Source organism: Hemiscyllium ocellatum, chromosome 42 (genome assembly GCF_020745735.1).
Source record: "Hemiscyllium ocellatum isolate sHemOce1 chromosome 42, sHemOce1.pat.X.cur, whole genome shotgun sequence".
Taxonomy (NCBI): Eukaryota; Metazoa; Chordata; class Chondrichthyes; order Orectolobiformes; family Hemiscylliidae; genus Hemiscyllium; species Hemiscyllium ocellatum.
In genome coordinates, this window is record NC_083442.1 from 9,777,986 (window position 1) to 9,797,143 (window position 19,158).

At 44.0% G+C, this 19,158-nt stretch overlaps 1 protein-coding gene across 1 annotated transcript in view; it reads left to right on the forward strand.

Annotated features, from left to right (window-relative positions):
- Nucleotides 1-19,158, forward strand: part of ca12 (carbonic anhydrase XII) — a 66,239-nt gene that overhangs the window by 9,328 nt on the left and 37,753 nt on the right. The window contains exons 4-7 of the mRNA XM_060853596.1: nt 2,848-3,027; nt 5,140-5,282; nt 17,649-17,744; nt 17,831-17,894. Of these exons, the coding sequence (XP_060709579.1) occupies nt 2,848-3,027; nt 5,140-5,282; nt 17,649-17,744; nt 17,831-17,894 (483 nt within the window). The remainder of the gene's footprint in view (nt 1-2,847; nt 3,028-5,139; nt 5,283-17,648; nt 17,745-17,830; nt 17,895-19,158) is intronic.

A 19,158-nucleotide genomic window follows, 5' to 3' on the forward strand; every position in this document is an offset into this window, starting at 1 on the left:
CCTCGCCAAGACCTTCCCCACACCTCCACTGCTCACCTTTAAACAACCACCAAACCTCAAAAAGATCATTGTTCATAGCAAACTGCCCAGCTTTCACGACAACACCCTACAACCCTGTCACAGGTTGCTGCAAGACATGTCAGAGTGTGGACATGGATACCACCATTATGTGTGGGGACACCTCCCCTTGTATGCAACAGGTACTGATGTGACCCAGCCAACGGTGCTTATCTCATGCCCTGAGGCTTGGTACATTGGTGAGACCAAGCAGAGGCTATGGCAACGAATAAATGGACACCACACAACAATCAACAGACAGGAATGTTCCCTCCCAGTCAGAGAACATTTCAGCGGTCCGGAACATTCGACTTCGGACATTCGGGTGACCATCCTCCAAGGCGAACTTAGGGACAGGCAGCAACGAAAAGTGGCCGAGCAGAGGCTGGTAGCCAAGTTCGGTACCCATGGGGATGGCCTCAACCGGGATCTTGGATTCATGTCACACTACAGATGACCCCACTAAACTATACACTCTTTTACACCAAGACACACATACTCTGACAAACCCATACATCATGCAGACCCTCTCTCATACACAACCTGTCTCTCATATGGTCACACATACACAACCCCCATATTCTCTCTCTCTCTCACACACACACACACACACACACACACACACACACACACACACACACACACACACATAGGTTTGTGGGGTGAATTTGTACTTGCAGATTTACATTTTATTTTGCTTAAAACTGCATGAATCCACGAGCCTCTGTAAATCCCTTTTTTAGAAATGGAATCAGTCTGAACATGGGGGCACAGACATATTTTAACCTCATATCTTCAGTGCATTATCTGAGCTGACATGGCACCTTTTGTTAAAGTTCACTTGTGAATGTAACTTTAAAAAAGTTTTGCAATTTACATATGAAAGAACTGAAACCAATACAGTCATTCTACAAGATGAGACTTAACAAACAATCCAGGTCTTTTTCAATGTATAATTCCAGTTGCATCACATTGTAAATATTTGCGATAAATTCTGTATCTTACGACCTTGTACTCCACAACCTTCTGATGAAGGAGCAGCACTCCAAAAGCTAGTGCTTCCAATTAAACCTGTTGGACTATAACCTGGTATTGTGTGATTTTTAACTTTGCACACCCCAGTTCAACACTGGCATCTCCAAATCATGATTTCTGTGGAGTATTTTAATGTGGTATTGTCAAAGTTTGACATTATGCAAAACCTTCTTATCTCTTGAAGTCCAATCCCACTTGTAATAAAGGTTAATATACAATTGGGCTGCCTCCTTACTTGCTGTGTCTCTTTATTAATTTGGTAACTCATGGACAAGCACATTTAAATGCCTCTGAATATTAACATTTAACTCAATAACCTTTTTTAGAAATGATCTGCTTTCCTATGGTTCCGACCAATTATGTGCCATCTGCCAGTAAAAATCTCAGGAGAATTCCCCTGCTCCTCTTTGAAATAGTGCCATAGAGTATTTCAGATTCACATTAGGTGGCGGACTTTGCCTTCTCATCTCAACGATGGCACCTCAGAGCTCAGCATTCCCTCAGCCAAGATGTATCGCTGAGCAGCAGCTCCAAGTATAACTGATCTGGTCTCATCACTTAATCTCATTGCTACTTTTAGGAGCTTATTCTGCCTGAGTTGGCTGCAGCATTTATGTTAAAGTTACTTCAGGGCTCCCCATTGACAGTGATGTGCTTGAGGCAACCAGAAGTATTGAAAGCACTCTAGAAATGTGAATACTTTCTTTGAATTTGTGAAGCTTCTCAGGACAGTGGAATGAAGATTATCCTAAATATACTCTCTTCCAGCACTACTGCTCACAAAATAAGTCACAATACATATTAAAGGATAAAGTGGTTGGTGTTGTTCAAGACTAGCTCTGAAGGATTTCCAAGATTGCAACGTTTCCACATCACTGCCTGAAATCATCAAATTGTGACAGCTCAATCACACCTCACACTGAGGCCTGTGCTCTATTGTCAGTTACTATATTACCACAAAGTTAAATTTCAACTTGGATTTGTCATTGGATGGAAAGTAGAGGTGCTGATGTGATATTTTTTCATCATAAATGTTTGAATTCTGATTTTCAACTCTTACGCTTCTGGGCTCTGTGCCTGTCTGAGAGGATCTTTGAGTGGGGACAGCACATGGTCAGAGTTTGCAGTCATCGAGTCTCCAGGAATAAGAAGCTTCAGTGGTGAGGATAGATTGAAGAAGTTAAGACTGTTCTCCTTGGAGAGAAGGAGGCTGAGAGAAGATCTAAATTAGGTTTTCAAAATCATGATTGGGCTGGACAGATAGATGGGGAGAAATTGTTTCCACTTGTAAAAGAAACAAGAACAAAAGGGCATGGAATTAAAGTGATGTGCAAATACAGCAAGGGTAATCTGAGAAAAGAAAGTTCACCAAGGTTTATTTGCAGTGCCTGGAAATGTGGTGAATGCAGGTTCAATTGAACATTCAAGGAGGCATTGCATGGTTTTTAAATAGTAACGCAGGGATACAGGGAAAATACAGGAGACCAGCATTAGGTAATAATGCCAGACTGAAAGGTAGAGCTGGTGCAAGCCTGATGTACTGAATGACCTCCTTCAGTCCTCTGTTATTGTGAGAAAACATTAATTTTTAACATAGTCACATGATCCCTCAACTACCGCATGATAATGGAGAATGTGATGAGCCACAAAAAATGAGATTTTAGTTCTGTTTGGCTAGTGAGATATTATGTATGTTGCTAACCCATTTTCTGAGCAAGGCATTAGCAACACTAATGATTGGGATTTCATTTCCAGGAGATCATGGGGAAGATCATTGGGAATCCACCTATCCAGAATGTGGGAATCATCAGCAGTCACCCATTGACTTTCACACTGGCATCTTTGAATATGATCCAACTCTGGAACCTATCCAGTTGCTCGGCTACAACCTATCAGCAGCAGAGAATTTCTCTTTAATCAATGACGGGCATGCAGGTAAGAGGCAAAAGCAAATCATTTTTGCTAAACCAATCCAAATATGGTACTAGAATCCTGAGCAAAATCTACCTATCAGAACAAAAGGAATCCGAATATTTAAATATGTTTGGAAAACATGTTCAACTTTTTCCTCAATCAGCTTGATTAAAGGGATATAATTAGTCAGGTAACTGAGATGTTAAAATGTTAAAAAAAACACTGCAGATGCTGTAGGTCAGAAACAAAAACAGAAATTTCTGGAAAAGCTCAGCAGGTCTGGCAGCATCCATGCAGAGAACTCAGAGTTAATGTTTCATATCGAATGACCAGTTAGCAAAATCTGTCCAGCTCATCTACAGCTCCAGTTTTGCACAAAATTGTCAGGTTGATAATCTATCCAGTAGTAGTTTACATCCATGGATGTAGGTTTGCTCACTAAGCTAGAAGGTTCATTTCCAGACGTTTTGTTACCTTACTAGATAACATCTTCAGTGGGCCTCCAGGTTAAGCACTGCTGATTATTTCTGCTTTCTATTTATATGTTTGGGTTTCTTTGGGTTGATGGTGTCATTTCCTGTGGTGGTCATTTCCTGTGGTGATGTCATTTCCGGTTCTTTTTCTCAGAGGGTCGTAGCTGGGGTCTACCTAAATGCGTTTTTTGTTAGAGTTCTGGTTGGAATGCCATGCTTCTAGGAATTCTCATGCATGTCTCTGTTTGGCTTGTCCTAGGATGGATGTGTTGTCCAAGTCGAAGTGATGTCCTTCCTTATCTGTATGTAAGGATACTAGTGAGAGTGGGTCATGTCCACTTCAACTGGGACAACACATCTATCCTAGAACAAGCCAAACAGAGACACGCACGAGAATTCCTAGAAGCATGGCATTCCAACTGGAACTCTATCAACAAACACATCGAGTTAGACCTCATCTACCACCCCCGAGAAAAAGAACTGGGAATGGCATCATCACAGGAACTGACCTGTGGAACTCACCACAGGAAATGACATCACCAAGCGAAAGAAACCCAAATATATAAATAGATAGCTGAAATCATCAGCAGGCTTTGTCCGGAGGCCACAGAAGATGTTACCTAGTATGGTGACAAAATGTCTGGAAATGAACCTTCCAGCTCAGCAAGCAAACCTACATCCAGAACCTCAACTTGAGCTACAAATCTTCTCAAAACTCTTTAAGTTTACATCCATTCCCAGTGACCTCCCATAACCAAACTAAATCAGACACCTAGGAGAAAGTGAGGACTGCAGATGCTGGAGATCAGAGTCGAAGAGCATGGTGCTCAAAAAGCACAGCTCGTCAGGCAGCATCCGAGGAGCAGGAGAATCAACATTTCAACATTTCGGGAATAAGTCCTTCATCTGGATATATCTGGAGTTGAAAGAAGACTTGCATTTAGATTACGCTGTTTGCTTCCAGAAGACATCTCAAATGCTTTACAGGCTAATTTTGAGTTGCATTCATTGTTATAAATCAGGAAACATAATTCATTGTATAAATGAGGAAACACTGCAGCCAATTTGAATAGTAATGTGGCAATGACCAGATAATCATTTTATGATTTGGGTGATGGATAGATATTGGCCAGGATACTGAAAAAACTGCGCCGTCTCTTCTCTGAATAAGTGTAATGGGATCTTTCATGTTCGCTTGAGAGGGAAGGTGTGGTCTTCATTCAATATTCCATTCAATTGATGGCCCCTTCAAAAATGCAGAGGGCTCTCATTACTGCACTACAATGTCAGTCATGATTTTGTGCTCGAGTCTCTGGAATGGGAATTGAATCCACAGACCACAAAAACTCCCCACTGAGATAAATGCTGCGGTTCCATGTGTGATAAGGTGTTGCCTCCATCTGGCAATGAAACTGCTTAGATTCGATTCCCTACAGTGTGAAAACAGGCCCTTCAGCCCAACCAGTCCACACCGACCCTCCGAAGAACAACCTACCCAGACTTATTTCCCTACATTTACCTCCAACTAATGCACCTAACACTATGGGCAATTTAACTTGGCCAATTCACCTAACCTGCACATCTTTGGACTTATGGTTCAAGATAGAAATGAGCCAGATAATGACTTTAGATCTCAGTGACTGTTCACTGTTTGTTACAGTAAAAATGGCCTTGCCTCAAACCATGCAAATGATCTGTGCATCTCATCGCTACACTGCTGTCCAACTCCATTTGCACTGGGGGAGCGAAACTGAGACGCTGGGCTCTGAACACACCATCAGTGGACGACATTATCCATCAGAGGTAAGGTTGTTCAACCCAGTCTGGGTGTCATTGATCTTAAAAGCCTTGTAACTGGAACAAAAGGAGAATCTTGCATTTACACAGCCCTGTTCACGTGGCATTCACTATTCAAAGTACTTCACAACCAATTCAACTATATTGAAGGAAATGAAATAGCCAGCCTTTGAGCAGAAATCAGATCATGAGCAGATGGCCTAATATTGACTGAGAGGTTTGGCAAAATCACAAGTTCTTCTCCAAATAAACCATTGGCATCTCTTACATTCATCTGCACTGGGGCTCAGCGTAATGTCTCATCTGACATTCATTCAAGAGTTTGTGTTGACAATTTGTGCTTCAGGTTCTGTAGCGAGTCTTGTCCTAAGACCTCCTGTAATGGCTACCAAGCCATTATTCTGCTTGTGGGACATTGCTTTCCCTCACAGGAAGCTGGAATATCACATGGAAAACACCCAGCATATCTGTGATAACCAATGTCTGCAGCTGTGGAAGTCAAAGGGAAGTTATGTTAACCATTCAGAGGAAAGGTAGTCACTCCAAATGAGCAAGGACTATCTGTCACTCAGGGCACCACACTGAGTGCCGATCATGATTCCACATTGACTGCACCCACACTTCCCAAACGATTCCAACCTAACTGCTCTCACAACTGTACAGCCCCACATAACCAGGTTGATCCCACACTGAGACCTTGCCGCGCAATCTCTCTCATCCCATCCCTTTCTTTGCCTCCTTCTCTCTCTCTCACTCCAAACCCCCCACCCTTTCATGTTGCAAGATTTATAAATTCCTGATTCTTGTGCGCTGTTCCTCTACGACAACCACCTGATGAAGGAGCGTCGCTCCGAAAGCTAGTGTGCTTCCAATTAAACCTGTTGGACTATAACCTGGTGTTGTGTGATTTTTAACTTTGTACACCCCAGTCCAACACTCGCATCTCCAAATCATTCCTCTATTAATAAAGTCAAATATCCCATATTGCTGTTTTTAAGACATAGAGTATATATCAACTCTCTGTACTCCCTTTACTACTGTATGATATTGTGTATATTGCCTTTCATCGGTCCATGATGTATCATTACACGTCTTCACTGTGTTAAATTTCACACGTTCTCCCAGTCTCTCCTTAGAACTGGAACTGCCCCAGTATTGTCTTTCTAAATTTCTGTTGTGGTTCTGTTCGGCAAGCTGGGAATTTGTGTTGCAAACGTTTCGTCCCCTGTCTAGGTGACATTCTCAGTGCTTGGGAGCCTCTTGTGATACACTTCTGTGAAATTTCTCTTGGTACCCTTTCCAAAATGGGACACCAAGAACTCACCCACTTCTCAGTAACTGACACTATCAGTGAAGTCCATAGAATCTCTACAGTGTGAAAACAGGCCATTCAGCCCAATGAGTCCACACTGACCATCCTCAATTCCTGGAACCCTGCATTTCCCAGAGCTAATCCACACATCCCCTGAACACTTTGGGTAATTTAGCATGGCTAATCCACCTAACCTCCACTTCTTTGGTCAGTGGGAGGAAATCAGAGCACCCTGCAGAAGCAAGTGCATGCACAGGGAGAACATGCAAACTCCACATAGACAGTTGCCTGAGGGTGGAATTGAACCTGGGTGTTCTAAAGCAACAGTACTGACCACTGTGCTGCCTGCAAGTTGTTCTGAAAGTGCAAGAAGTTTGAAATCTGGAGGCAGTGCAGAGAGAAGCCATTACGTGAGTGACCAGGAAAGACTTTGCACTTTTAAACCTTTCAAGGAAACAGCTGTGAAATGAGATATAGAGTGGAAAAATAAAACTGAGGCCTCATTCAGTCATGCAGTGGGACTGGAATTATAAGCACTGATTCAAACGAGTGAAACGTCCAAGCGGCTATCAAGAAGTTCGAGATTCAGACAATGATCAGCATTTTGCCAGCCTAGTGCAAGCAGTAAGATGTAAACTGATCAACATGTTCAGAGATGTTATTGCACAACTCTAGAGCAGGTGGGATTTGCCCATAGGTATCCTGGTCCACAGGTGAAGGCACTTACCATTGCAACATAGCAGCTCCTTTAGAGTGCAGCTAATTAGTTAAACGGTTACAGGTTGGAAAATGTTGATGTAGAAAGGCACTGGAAGCAAGGTAGGCAAATGGTAGATATTTTCTAATTAATCTGTTCAGATGTTATTACACACCTCTGAATTAGGTGGGACTTGAACCAGGGCATCCTTTCCCAGAGAGAAGGGCACTACTACTTCATTGTGAGCCTTGACAACATCACTGGAATGACTGAAGCTCTTGGTCATTCACCTGTTTATATTGTGTCTTTCTCCTTTCCCAGTGAAGTTAAAAACCACAACAACAGGTTAGAATCCAACAGGTTCATTTAAAAGCACTAGCTTTCAAAGTACTGCTTCTTCATCAGGTGGTTGTGGAGCAGGATCATAAGACACAGACTTCAGAGCAAAAGATTACAGTGTGAGGCAACTGAAATGATATTTTGAACATACCTCGATTGTTAAGTCTTTCACATTCTAGAATGGGTTGCAGGTTTTGGTTCATTAATATGTAAATCCCAGAACTTCTTTTAAGTCACATTCTCAAGATAACTTAAGGTTTTAAATACAAAGGTGAAATCTCAGCTCAGACAATGCATTAAAGGTATGAGGTTAAATCTGTCTGTCTCCCAATCTTGAGTCAGACTGGTTTTATTTCCAAAGTGGAATTTACAAAATATTATATAGTTTGACTGCCTGCAATGACTGCCTACAGATTGTATGCTTTTTGAGCAAAATAGAATGTATCTGCAAATACAAAATCACCCCATAGACTCATAATTATGTGCATGTGCAGGAGAGAGAGAGAGAGAGAGTGTGTGTGTGAGTGAGAAGCTTGGTAAAGTGTGTGTATGAGTAATGGAGTATAAGCCTGTGCTAGGGTGTGTGCGTGGGTGTGGGTATGGGGGGTGCATGTGTATGTGTTTGAGAGAGAGTGTGTTATGAGAGAGGGTCTGCGTGAGTGTGTGTGTGTGTATGTATGTGTGTGTGTGTGTGCGCATGTGTGTAGGAGGGAGGGAGAGAGGCGGGGAAAGAAGGGTAAGATGGGATTACCTGCAGTGTGACGTGAACCCAGGGTCCTGATTGAGTCCATCCCCATGGGTACCGAACTTGGCTATCAGCCTCTGCTCAGCCATTCTGTGTTGTTGCCTGTCCCAAAGTCCGCCTTGGAGGATCCAAGACCGAATGTCTCGATTGGTGAAGTATTCTCTGACTGGGAGGGAACACTCCTGCGTGGTGATTGTTGCACAGTGTCCGTTCATCCATTGTTGTAGTGTCTGCTCGCCAATGTACCATGCCTCAGGGCATCCTTGTCCGCAGTGTAAGAGAGACAACGTAGGCCTTGGGTTCATGTCACACTACAGGTGACCCCCACTACACTATCTTACCCTTCTTTCCTCACCTCTCTCTCCCTCCCTCTCTCTTTCTCTACCATCTCTTTTTCTCTCCGTCCTCTCTCCCTCCTCTTCCTGCTCATTCACTCTCCCTTGAGCTTTGTTGAAGTGTGGGAAGATAGGCAGTTCGACTGAAGGTATGGGAGGGGGTGGGTTTGGACTGATGGTGAAAAAGGATGTTGGTATGGCGTTGGGTGAAGGGGATTGGGCTGGGATTGGGGAAGGAATGTTAGACCGGTGGTGGGGGAGGGGAGGTTAGACAGGTGATGGGAAGTGGAGGATAGACAGGTGGTGGAGGAAGGGAGGCTAGACTGGTGACGGGGAAGGGAGGATAGATAGGTGATGGGGAGGGGAGGTTATAGTGTTGATGGGGGAGGGGAGGTTAGAGTGGTGTTGGGGAGGGGAGGATAGACAGGTGGGAGGGGAGGTTAGACTGGTGATGGGAAGGGGAGGATAGACAGGTGATGGGGGAGGGGAGATTAGAGTGGTGATGGGGGAGGGGAGGTTAGACTGGTGGTGGGGAAGGGGAGGTTAGAATGGTGAAGGGGAGAGGAGGTTAGACGTGATGGGGCAGGGGAGGATAGACTGGTGGTGGGGGAGGGAACGTTAGACTGGTGATGGGGAGGGGAGGTTAGACTGGTGATGGGGGGGAGATTAGACTGCTGATGGGTAGGGGAGGTGAGACTGGCGATTGGGGAGGGGAGGATAGAGTGGTGATGGGGAGGGGAGGATAGATAGGTGATGGGGAGGGGAGGTTGGACTGGTGATGGGGAGGGGAGGTTAGACTGGTGATGGAGGAGGAGAGGTTAGACTGCTGATGGGGAGGGGAGGTTAGACAGGTGGTGGGGGAGGGGAGGTTAGAGTGGTGATGGGGAGGGGAGGATAGACTGGTAGTGGGGGAGGGGAGGTGAGACTGGTGATGGGGGAGGGGAGGATAGACTGCTGATGGGGGAGGGGAGATTAGACTGCTGATGGAGAGGGGAGGTGAGACTGGTGATGGGAGGGGGGAGAATAGAGTGGTGATGGGGATGGGAGGTTAGATTGGTGGTGGAGGAGGAGAGGTTAGACTGCTGATGGGGAGGGGAGCTTAGAGTGGTGATGGGGTGGGGAGGTTAGACTGGTAATGGGGGAGAGGAGGTTAGATTGGTGATGGAGGAGGTGGGTTAGACTGGTGGTGGGGGAGGGAAGGATAGATTGGTGATGGGGAGGTGAGGTTAGATTGGTGATGGGGAGAGGAGGATAGACGGGTGATGGGGAAGGGAGGTCAGACTTGTAGTCGGAGGGGAAGTTAGAGTGGTGATGGAGAGGGGAGGATAGACGAATGATGGGGAGGGGAGGTTAGAGTGGTGATGGGGAGGGGAGGTTACACTGGTGAGGCGGGAGGGGAGGTTTTACTGGTGATGGGGAGGGGAGTTTAGACTGGTGATGGGGAGGGGAGTTTAGATTTGTGGTGAGGGAAGAAGCTTGGACTGACACTTGGGTAGGGAGAGAGTCTAGATTAGAGTGGTGCTGGAAAAGCACAGTATGTCAGGCAGCATTTGAGGAGCCAGAAAATTGACATTTCAGGCAAAAGCCCTTCAGGAATAGAGAGTTAGACTGACAATGAGGAAATGGTGCTGACCAAATGTCAAATTCCAAAGGCTCTTCTGGTTAGCTATATCCTTTCTGCACATGTCCTGAAGCCAAAGGAAAGATCAGCAGTAGAAAGATCCAGAGGGTGGTGATGACTGTGTGACCCAGGACTAAGTCCAGGAGGGTTGGGATGGGTAGGGAGGTGAGGGGAAAATTTTTGTGTTGATAGTCCCAGCAGCTGAGGGACATGTGAAAAGTGTGGACTTGCAGCATATTTCTGTGTGAAGACACAGGCATTAACAGAAGGCAGTAAGTTTATTTTGGAATAGGTCAGAAGTCAGACCACACCAGGTTATAGTCTAACAGGTTTATTGAAATCACAAACTTTCGGAGTGTTGCCCCTTCATCAGGTGAAGTCTTCACTTGACGAACGAGCAGCTCTCCGAAAACTTATGATTTCAAATAAACCTGTTGGACTATAACCTGGTGTCAGCTGACTCTGACCTTGTCCAGCCCAGTCCAACACAGGCACCTCCACTTCGTTTTGGAATGTGTGACCTGCAGATGGAAATAATCTGAAAATGCTTTCTCCCTGAAATGTCAGGATAATTACCAGACAAATTAACCACAGCTTGTGCTACAGTTTGAGTCTGTCAAACCTCTTCCATCTGTATTATGTCAAATTATCCTCTTCCGGATGCAAAGCTACCCTACTAATCACTGCTGTGATCTGTTCATTCTCAATTTGCTTGATGGTTTCCTTGGAATCATGACTGAATTATGAGGAATTAATGTCCTCCAGCTTTGAAAGCACAGCGGGGTTTCAGGCAGCTAGCCTTTGTTTACTGTGCAATATCTCCATGCTAATTGGATTGGGCTGCTTCAAACCATTTGCTCTTTGAATCAAGTTGTTTGTATTTAAGGAAATGCCTCTGGTGTGCAGATACTGAATCAGGACCAGGCTGGTGTGCCTGATGCCCTGAGCTTGTGCTACACACATACTGACTTGTCATGATTTCAGTGATAAATATCAATCTTTGGAAGATAGTCGAAGTCTATCAAAGCTGTGGGATCAGTTTGGAAATTGTGGCTGACATTCTAATATGGCAATATGTAGCCACTGCATTACAGAATTATTACGATGCAGGAGGAGGCCGTTCAGCCCATTGTATCAACACTAGCTCTCCATTAGTCATTTTAACTTTGCATGTTTACTGTTGCTTCGATGTAGTACTGTAATCATCAAAAGTCCTTGTGAATGTTTCATTGACTCTGCTTCCAATCACATCCAGACATTCCATCGCTGAACAGGTCATTGTGTCAACATAGAGTCATAGAGTATAGCGTAGAAACAGACTCTTTGGTCCAACTCGTCCAGATTGCCTAAATTAATCTAGTCCCATTTGCTAGTAATTGGCCCATATCCCTCTCAACCCTTCCTATTCATATACCCATCCAGGTGCCTTTTAAATCCTGTAATTGCACCAGCCTCCACCACTTCCTCTGGCAGCTCATTCCATACACACATCACTCTTTGCATGAAAACTTAAGACCCTTTTAAATCTTTCCCCACTCATCCTGAACCTATGCCCTCTGGTTTTGGACTCCCCCTATCCTAGGGAAAAGACCTTGGCTACTTACCCTATCATGCCCCTCATGATTTTATAAACCTCTAATAAGGTCACCTCTTAGCATTTGGTCTCTGACGGCCAGACTGTGCAACAGTTTCTTCCCCCAAGCCATCAGGCTCCTTAACACAGTATGACTGGACTCTTTCCCACCTGAAATTCTTTGCATGACTTTGAATTGCTGCCAGAAAAATGTCTTATTTATCATTCGTCTATTACACTGTAACATGCGTGTTTTGCATTCCTTATGCACTTCATGCCGTGTACGATGATGTAGTTTGTGCTGTCCATGTAGCACCCTCAGTCCTGGAGGTACACTGTCTCATTTTTACTGTAACAGTTGTATATGGTAGAAAAGACAAATAAAAAGCTACTCTCTCTCTCTAATGTTCCAGGGAAAACAACCCCAGCCTGTTCACCCTTTCCCTATGGCTCAAGCCCTCCAACCCCTGGCAATATCCTTGTAAATCTTTTCTGAACTCTTTCAAGTTTCACAACACCCTTCCTGTAGCGGTGAGACCAGCATTGGAAGCAATAGCCCAAAGATGGCCTACCAATGTCCTGTACAGCTGCAACTTGTCATTTCAAGTAAACCTGTTGGACTATAACCTGGTGTCGGCTGACTCTGACCTTGTCCAGCCCAGTCCAACACAAGCACCTCCACTTCGTTTTGGAATGTGTGACCTGCAGATGGAAATAATCTGGAAATGCTTTCTCCCTGAAATGTCATCCCAATTCCTCTCCTCAATGTTCTGACCAATAAAGGAAAGCATACCAAATGCCTTCTTTACTATCCTGACTACCTGTGACTTTACTCCCAAGGAACTATGAGCCTGCACTCCAAGGTCTCTTTGTTCAGCAACACTCCCCAGGACCTTACCATGAAGTGTATAAGTCCTTCCCTGATTTGCTTTTCCAAAATGCAGCACCTCACATTTATCTAAATTAAACTCCATCTGTCACTCCTTGGCCCGTTGGCCCATCTGATCAAGATCCCATTGTAATATAAGATAACTTTCTTCACTGTCTACAACACCTCCAATTTTAGTGTCCTCTGCAAATTTACTAACTATGCCCCTTATGTTCACATCCAAGTCATTTATATAAATGATGAAAACCACTGATCCTTGTGGCACACCACTGATTAGATTAGATTCCCTACAAGTGTGGAAACAGGCCCTTTGGCCCAATAAGTCCACACCAACCCTCTGAAGAGCAATCCACCCAGACCCATTCCCCTACATTTACCCCTGACTACTGCTCCTAACACTATGGGCAACTTAGCATGGCCAGTTCACCTAACCGGCACATCTTTGTGACTGTGGGAGGAAACCGGAGCACCCGGAGGAAACCCACGCAGACACGGGGAGAATGTGCAAACTCCACACAGACAATTGCCCGAGACAGGAATTGAACCCGGGTCCCTGGTGCTATGAGGCAGCAGTGCTAACTACTGAGCCACCGTGCCGCCCTCCAGTTTCACTGCCCTCCGCCCTCCATTGCTCAGACCTCCAGTCTGGAAAGTAACCCTCCACTGCTACTCAAGCTTTACCTTTGAGCAAGTTGTTTCTCTTGCATTACTTTTGCTATTTTAAACCTGTCCCCTTTCATTTTCAATTCATTTACTAGTGGACACAATTTTTCCTTATCCTTATATGATGCGATTAGGCAAAATTTAGGATGCATAGGATGGGGAAGGAAACTGCAGGGAATGGGCACAATTGAAATGTGGAGATTATTCAAGCAACAGCTACTGCGGTCCTTGATAAGTATGTACCTGTCAGGCAGGGAAGAAGTGGTCGAGCGAGGGAGCCGTGGTTTATTAAAGACATTGAATCTCTTGTCAAGAGGAAGAAGGCCGCTTATTTTAGAATAAGATGTGAAGACTCAGTTAGAGCACTTGAGAGTTACAAGTGAGTCAGGAAAGACATAAAGAGAGAGCTAAGAAGAGCCAGGAGGGGACATGAGAAGTCATTGGTAGATAGGATCAAGGAAAACCCTAAAGCTTTCTATCGGTAAATCAGGAATAAAAGAATGACTAGAGAAAGATTAGGACCCATCAAGATAGCACTGGAAGGTTATGCGTGGAGTCAGAGGAGATATGAGAAGCACTGAATGGATATTTTCTGTCAGTACTCACACTGGAAAAAGGCAATGTTGGTCAGGAGAATACTGAGATACAAGCTACTAGACGAGGTGGGATTGAGGTTCACAAGGAGGAGGTGTTAGCAATTCTGTGAAAATAGATTAACCCCCTGGGCTGGATGGGATATATCCTAGGATTCTCTGGGAAGCCAGGGAGGAGATTGCAGAGCCTTTGGTTTTGATCTTCCTGTCATCATTGTCTACAGGAATAGTGCTGCAAGACTGGAGGATAGCAAATGTTGTCCCCATGTTCAAGAAGGAGAGTTGAGACAAGTCTTGGGAATTACAAACCAGTGAACCTTACTCCGTTGTTGTTAAAGTGTTGGCGAAGGTTATAAGATATTGGATTTATACTCATGTAGAAAGGAATAAGTTGATTAGGGATAGTCAATATGATTTTGTGAAGGGTAGGTTATGCCTCACAAACGTTATTGAATTCTTTGAGAAGGTGACCAAATAGGTGAATGAGGGCAAAGTGGTTGATGTGGTGTATATGAATTTCAGTAAGGTGTTTGATAAGGTTCCCCACAGTAGGCTATTGCACAAAATATAGAGACATGGGATTGAGGGTGATTTGGCAGTTTGGATCAGAACTTGGCTAGCTGAAAGAAAACAGAGGGTGGTGGTTGATGGAAAATGTTCATCCTGGAGTTCAGTTACTGGTGGTGTACCACAAGGATCTATTTTGGGGCCACTGCTGTCTGTCATTTTTATAACTGACCTGTATGAGGGCATAAAGGATGGGGTAGTAAATATGTGGATGGCACAAAGGTCGGTGGATTTGTGGATAGTGACGAAGGATGTTGTAAGTTACGGAGAGAGCTGGGCTGAGAGGTGGCAAATGGAGTTTACTGTGGAAAAGTGCGAGGTAATTCACTTTGGAAGGAGTAACAGGAATACTGAACACTGGGCTGTTGTTAAGATTCTTAATAGTGTAAATGAACAGAGAGATCTCAGTGACCATGTACATAGATCCCTGAAAGTTGCCACCCAGGTTGATAGGATTGTTAAGAAGGCATATGGTGTGTTAGCTTTTATTGGTAGAGGGATTGAATTTCGGAGCCATGAGGTCATGCTGCAGCTGTGCAAAAGTGTGGTGCGGCCACACTTGGAATATTGCGTATAGTTCTGGTCACCGCATTAGAGTGGAAACTTTGGAACGGGTTCAGAAGAGATTTACACTGATGTTGTCTGGTATGGAGGGAAGGTCTTATGAGGAAAGGCTGAGGGACTTGAGGCTGTTTTTGTTAGAGAGAAGAAGGTTGAGAGGTGACTTAATCGAGACATATAAGATAATCAGAGGGTTAGATAGGGTGGACAGGGAGATCCTTTTTTCTTGGATGGCGAGGGCGAACATGAGGGGACATGGCTTTAAATTGAGGGGTGATTGATATAGGACAGATGTCAGAGGTAATTTCTTTACTCAGAGCATAGTAGGGATGTGGATCAGCCTGCCTGCAACAGTAGTAGATTCGCCAATCTTAAGGGCATTTGAATGGTCATTGGATAAACATATGGACCAGAATGGAATAGTGTAGGTTAGATGGGCTTCAGATAGGTTTTACAGGTCGGCGCAACATCGAGGGCTGAAGGGACTGTACTGTGCTGTAATGTTCTACATTCTATGCTCTGTTCAAATCTGTCTTGATGTTGAAAATCTCTAACAGATCTCCTCACAGCCTTCTCTCTAAGGAGAACAGTCTTAACATGTCCAATCTATTTTCTTTAACTGAAGATTCTCATATTTTAGTAGAAATGCTTCCTTGGTTCTCCTGCTGAGTTTATTCCTTACTGGGATGCACTTCCACAGGTTTTAGTATTTTGTCCAAATGCCTGCAAACTATTCAGCTTTGTTGGTTGACAGGTTATTCAACTGGGGATGTCAATTCTCCACTGGTAATAAGGACGGAATGGAGGATTGGCTGACATTCCAGTCTCTAACATCACTCTGTCTCATGTTCAGGTCCTTCTGTGTGTTTCCCCTGCCCTACTCTGTAACCTCTTCCAGCCCTTTCATGCTCTTCTATCATCCATCATTGGTGACTGTGCCCTCATGTGCCTGGGCCCTTGGCTTTGAAATTCCTCCACTGTACACATCTCACTCTTTTGAAAGCTTCCTTAACCCCTGCCTCATTGGCTAAGGGTTTGATCACTTGTCCCAACATCTCATCAAATGGCTAGACAGTAACGTATAGCCAGTCATAATCCTGGACGGTAACTTGGGTTAGCTTACTTTAAGGAAACTATATAAATGCAGGTTTAGATTAGATTACTTACAGTGTGGAAACAGGCCCTTCGGCCCAACAAGTCCACACCGACCCGCCGAAGCGCAACCCACCCATACCCCTACATATACCCCTTACCTAACACTACAGGCAATTTAGCATGGCCAATTCACCTGACCCGCACATCTTTGGACTGTGGGAGGAAACCGGAGCACCCGGAGGAAACCCACGCAGACACGGGGAGAATGTGCAAACTCCACACAGTCAGTTGCCTGAGGTGGGAATTGAACCCAGGTCCCTGGCGCTGTGAGGCAGCAGTGCTAACCACTGTGCCACCGTGCTGCCCCAATTGTTGGAGACTTTCCTTGAAAATTCTTAAGAAATTGCCCATAGGGTCCAGGGATGTGCAGGTTAAATGGGTATACCATGGGAAGTGCAGGGTTACAGAAAAAGGATGTGAGTATGGACCCAGGTGGGATGCTGTTTGGACGATAGGTGTTGACTCAATGGACTGACTGGCCTTCTTCTGCAGTGTACAGATTCCATGTCTATGACACAGTCTGCAACACTTTACAATCAGGGTTACCGTTGGTTATATTTTGAGACTGTATGATGGTTCCTGAAGAGTGGCCAGGTACAAAAATTGGGTGTGAGGTCTGTGCAATAGAATGAATATCTTATGGAGAGAATAACTCAGAACAGATGTGGTGATTATTATGTGTGTAACACTGCAGACCATGACGTAGAAGAGGAAATGCAGTATCACAAATTCAAGTGCTTCTGAGGTCAGTGGTGGGTTCACTTTTGTTTTCAGTGGTTACAGATCATTTGGATTCCAGAATATTCTCAAAACGTTTGGAAAGTTCAGCAAGTCATGGCAAGGCTTTGGGAAGGCAGGTACAGGGTTTCAAATATGGAATTCAAAAATGATAGTTTTGAGCAGGACTTGGATAACTGGGATATTTCCCTTAGAGCGAAAGCCATGAGGAGAATGATTTGAGCATTTTGGAAGAGTGAATTGGGCTCTGGTTGAAAGGTAGATTAATTTGAAATGGGTACTAAGAGAGCGAAGATCAGAGCTAGGGTCAGAGAAGTTTCTTCACGCAGCTTATGATGTACAGTGCCAACAGCCAGAGCAAATCCATTCAGAGATTGAAGACGTGTACTATATGAGATAGTGTTATACTTTGGAAAAGCTAAATTAAATCTTATTTTATTGGCGGAATATGGTTATAAGGAAATACGTTTTCAACAAGGATGAGTTGGAAGTTTCATGGAGCAAAATGAGTGAAACTAGACAAATAAAATTATCAAATAAAAGGAAAATGACCAATGACCTTTCACCTCTATTTTTCAATTTAGTTACATATTGTCCACTATAACTCTGAGAAATACGGAGATATTTCCACAGCACAAGACAAGACTGATGGGCTGGCTGTTCTGGGAATTCTAATTGAGGTATTTACTTGAAGCACTCAAATATTCATTCATAAGTTAGACATGTAATGATGACTCTCCAAATGAACATGTTTTCTCTGTTTCAGATTGGATCCTTCAATGCTGCTTATGAACAGATATTTTCTCATTTAACAGAAATCCAGTTTAAAGGTAAGAAGGATTAAGTTTCGATAAATTGGAATCTCATACAATACTGCCTGGATTACTTTTCACCGAGCAAAGAAACGTGAAGTTACATCGAGCTTTGAAGGTGGCCAGAATATTTACCACACTGATTCCTAGAATGACAGCTTTATCAAATAAGGAGAGATTGGGTTTGCCTGTTTAAAAGAATGAGAGGGGGATCTGATTAAAATGTGAAGACTTCTGGCAGGACTTGCATAGATTGGTTGCAGGGTGACATTTTCTCTGAATGCCCAGAATAGGAAGGTGACAGTCTTAGGATATGTGGAAGGCTATTGTAGATTGAGTCTTCACTGAACTGGGTGAACCTGTAGAATGCTGTACCCAAAGATTGTGGTGGACAAGTCACTGTATGTGTTATGAAAGAAATAGATTTGTGGAGGCAAATGGTGTCAGGTATTGGGAGTGGGACTATGCCGATAAGGTAGAGGATCAACCATGACCATGTTGAACGACGAAATAAACATAAGGGGCAGAATGGCCACTCATGCTCCTATTTTCTGTTACTATATCTTCCCAGATAAGTTACAAAGACAAATGAGGCACCAAACAGGAGCTTGGGAAATGGCAGAAAGACTAGATTTTGAGGACGAGTTTGGTGTAAAATTCCTGAGAGCAAGGATATGATGAGGAAAAGCAAGCTTGGTTACAACAAAGTGTAGGATTGGAAAAGTGGAGAGTGGGTTGGCCTTTAGAGTTCAAGAATGTCATTGAGCAGAGTTAACTGAGAACATGAAGTGGTTTAGTCTAAAGGCGAAGCATTTGAAATCAATGTGCTGGGAATGGGAATAAATGGTGAACATGTTGTGGAGAGTTGGGTTGATACAAGCTGGTTTTTGGAAAGAATTGAAGGAAGGGGCCAGGGCAAATGAAGGCGGGTTTGTAAAGAGGAGGAGGAGGATAATGAGAAATGAGTAGTGCCAATGACGTTATCGGAAAACATACATGTCATCTGACATCACCCAAATCTCCATTTGCAGCAGTTTCCTGAACCACTTCTTCACTGTTTATCAAATCTATTGTGGATGAACCACATTTCTCCAATTATGCTTTGGGAGGAGCAAAATAATTCTCTTTAGCCCCGATTGCAGACTCCTTCCCTTAGGCATTGATTTCTACCCCACCTCTCCGACCCCTCCTTGGCTAATGGACTATTTAAAACCTCAGCTTCCAACCTCAATCACAGGACTCAGAGCTTTACTTTCAACTAAAGAATTTTCTGCATCATTGA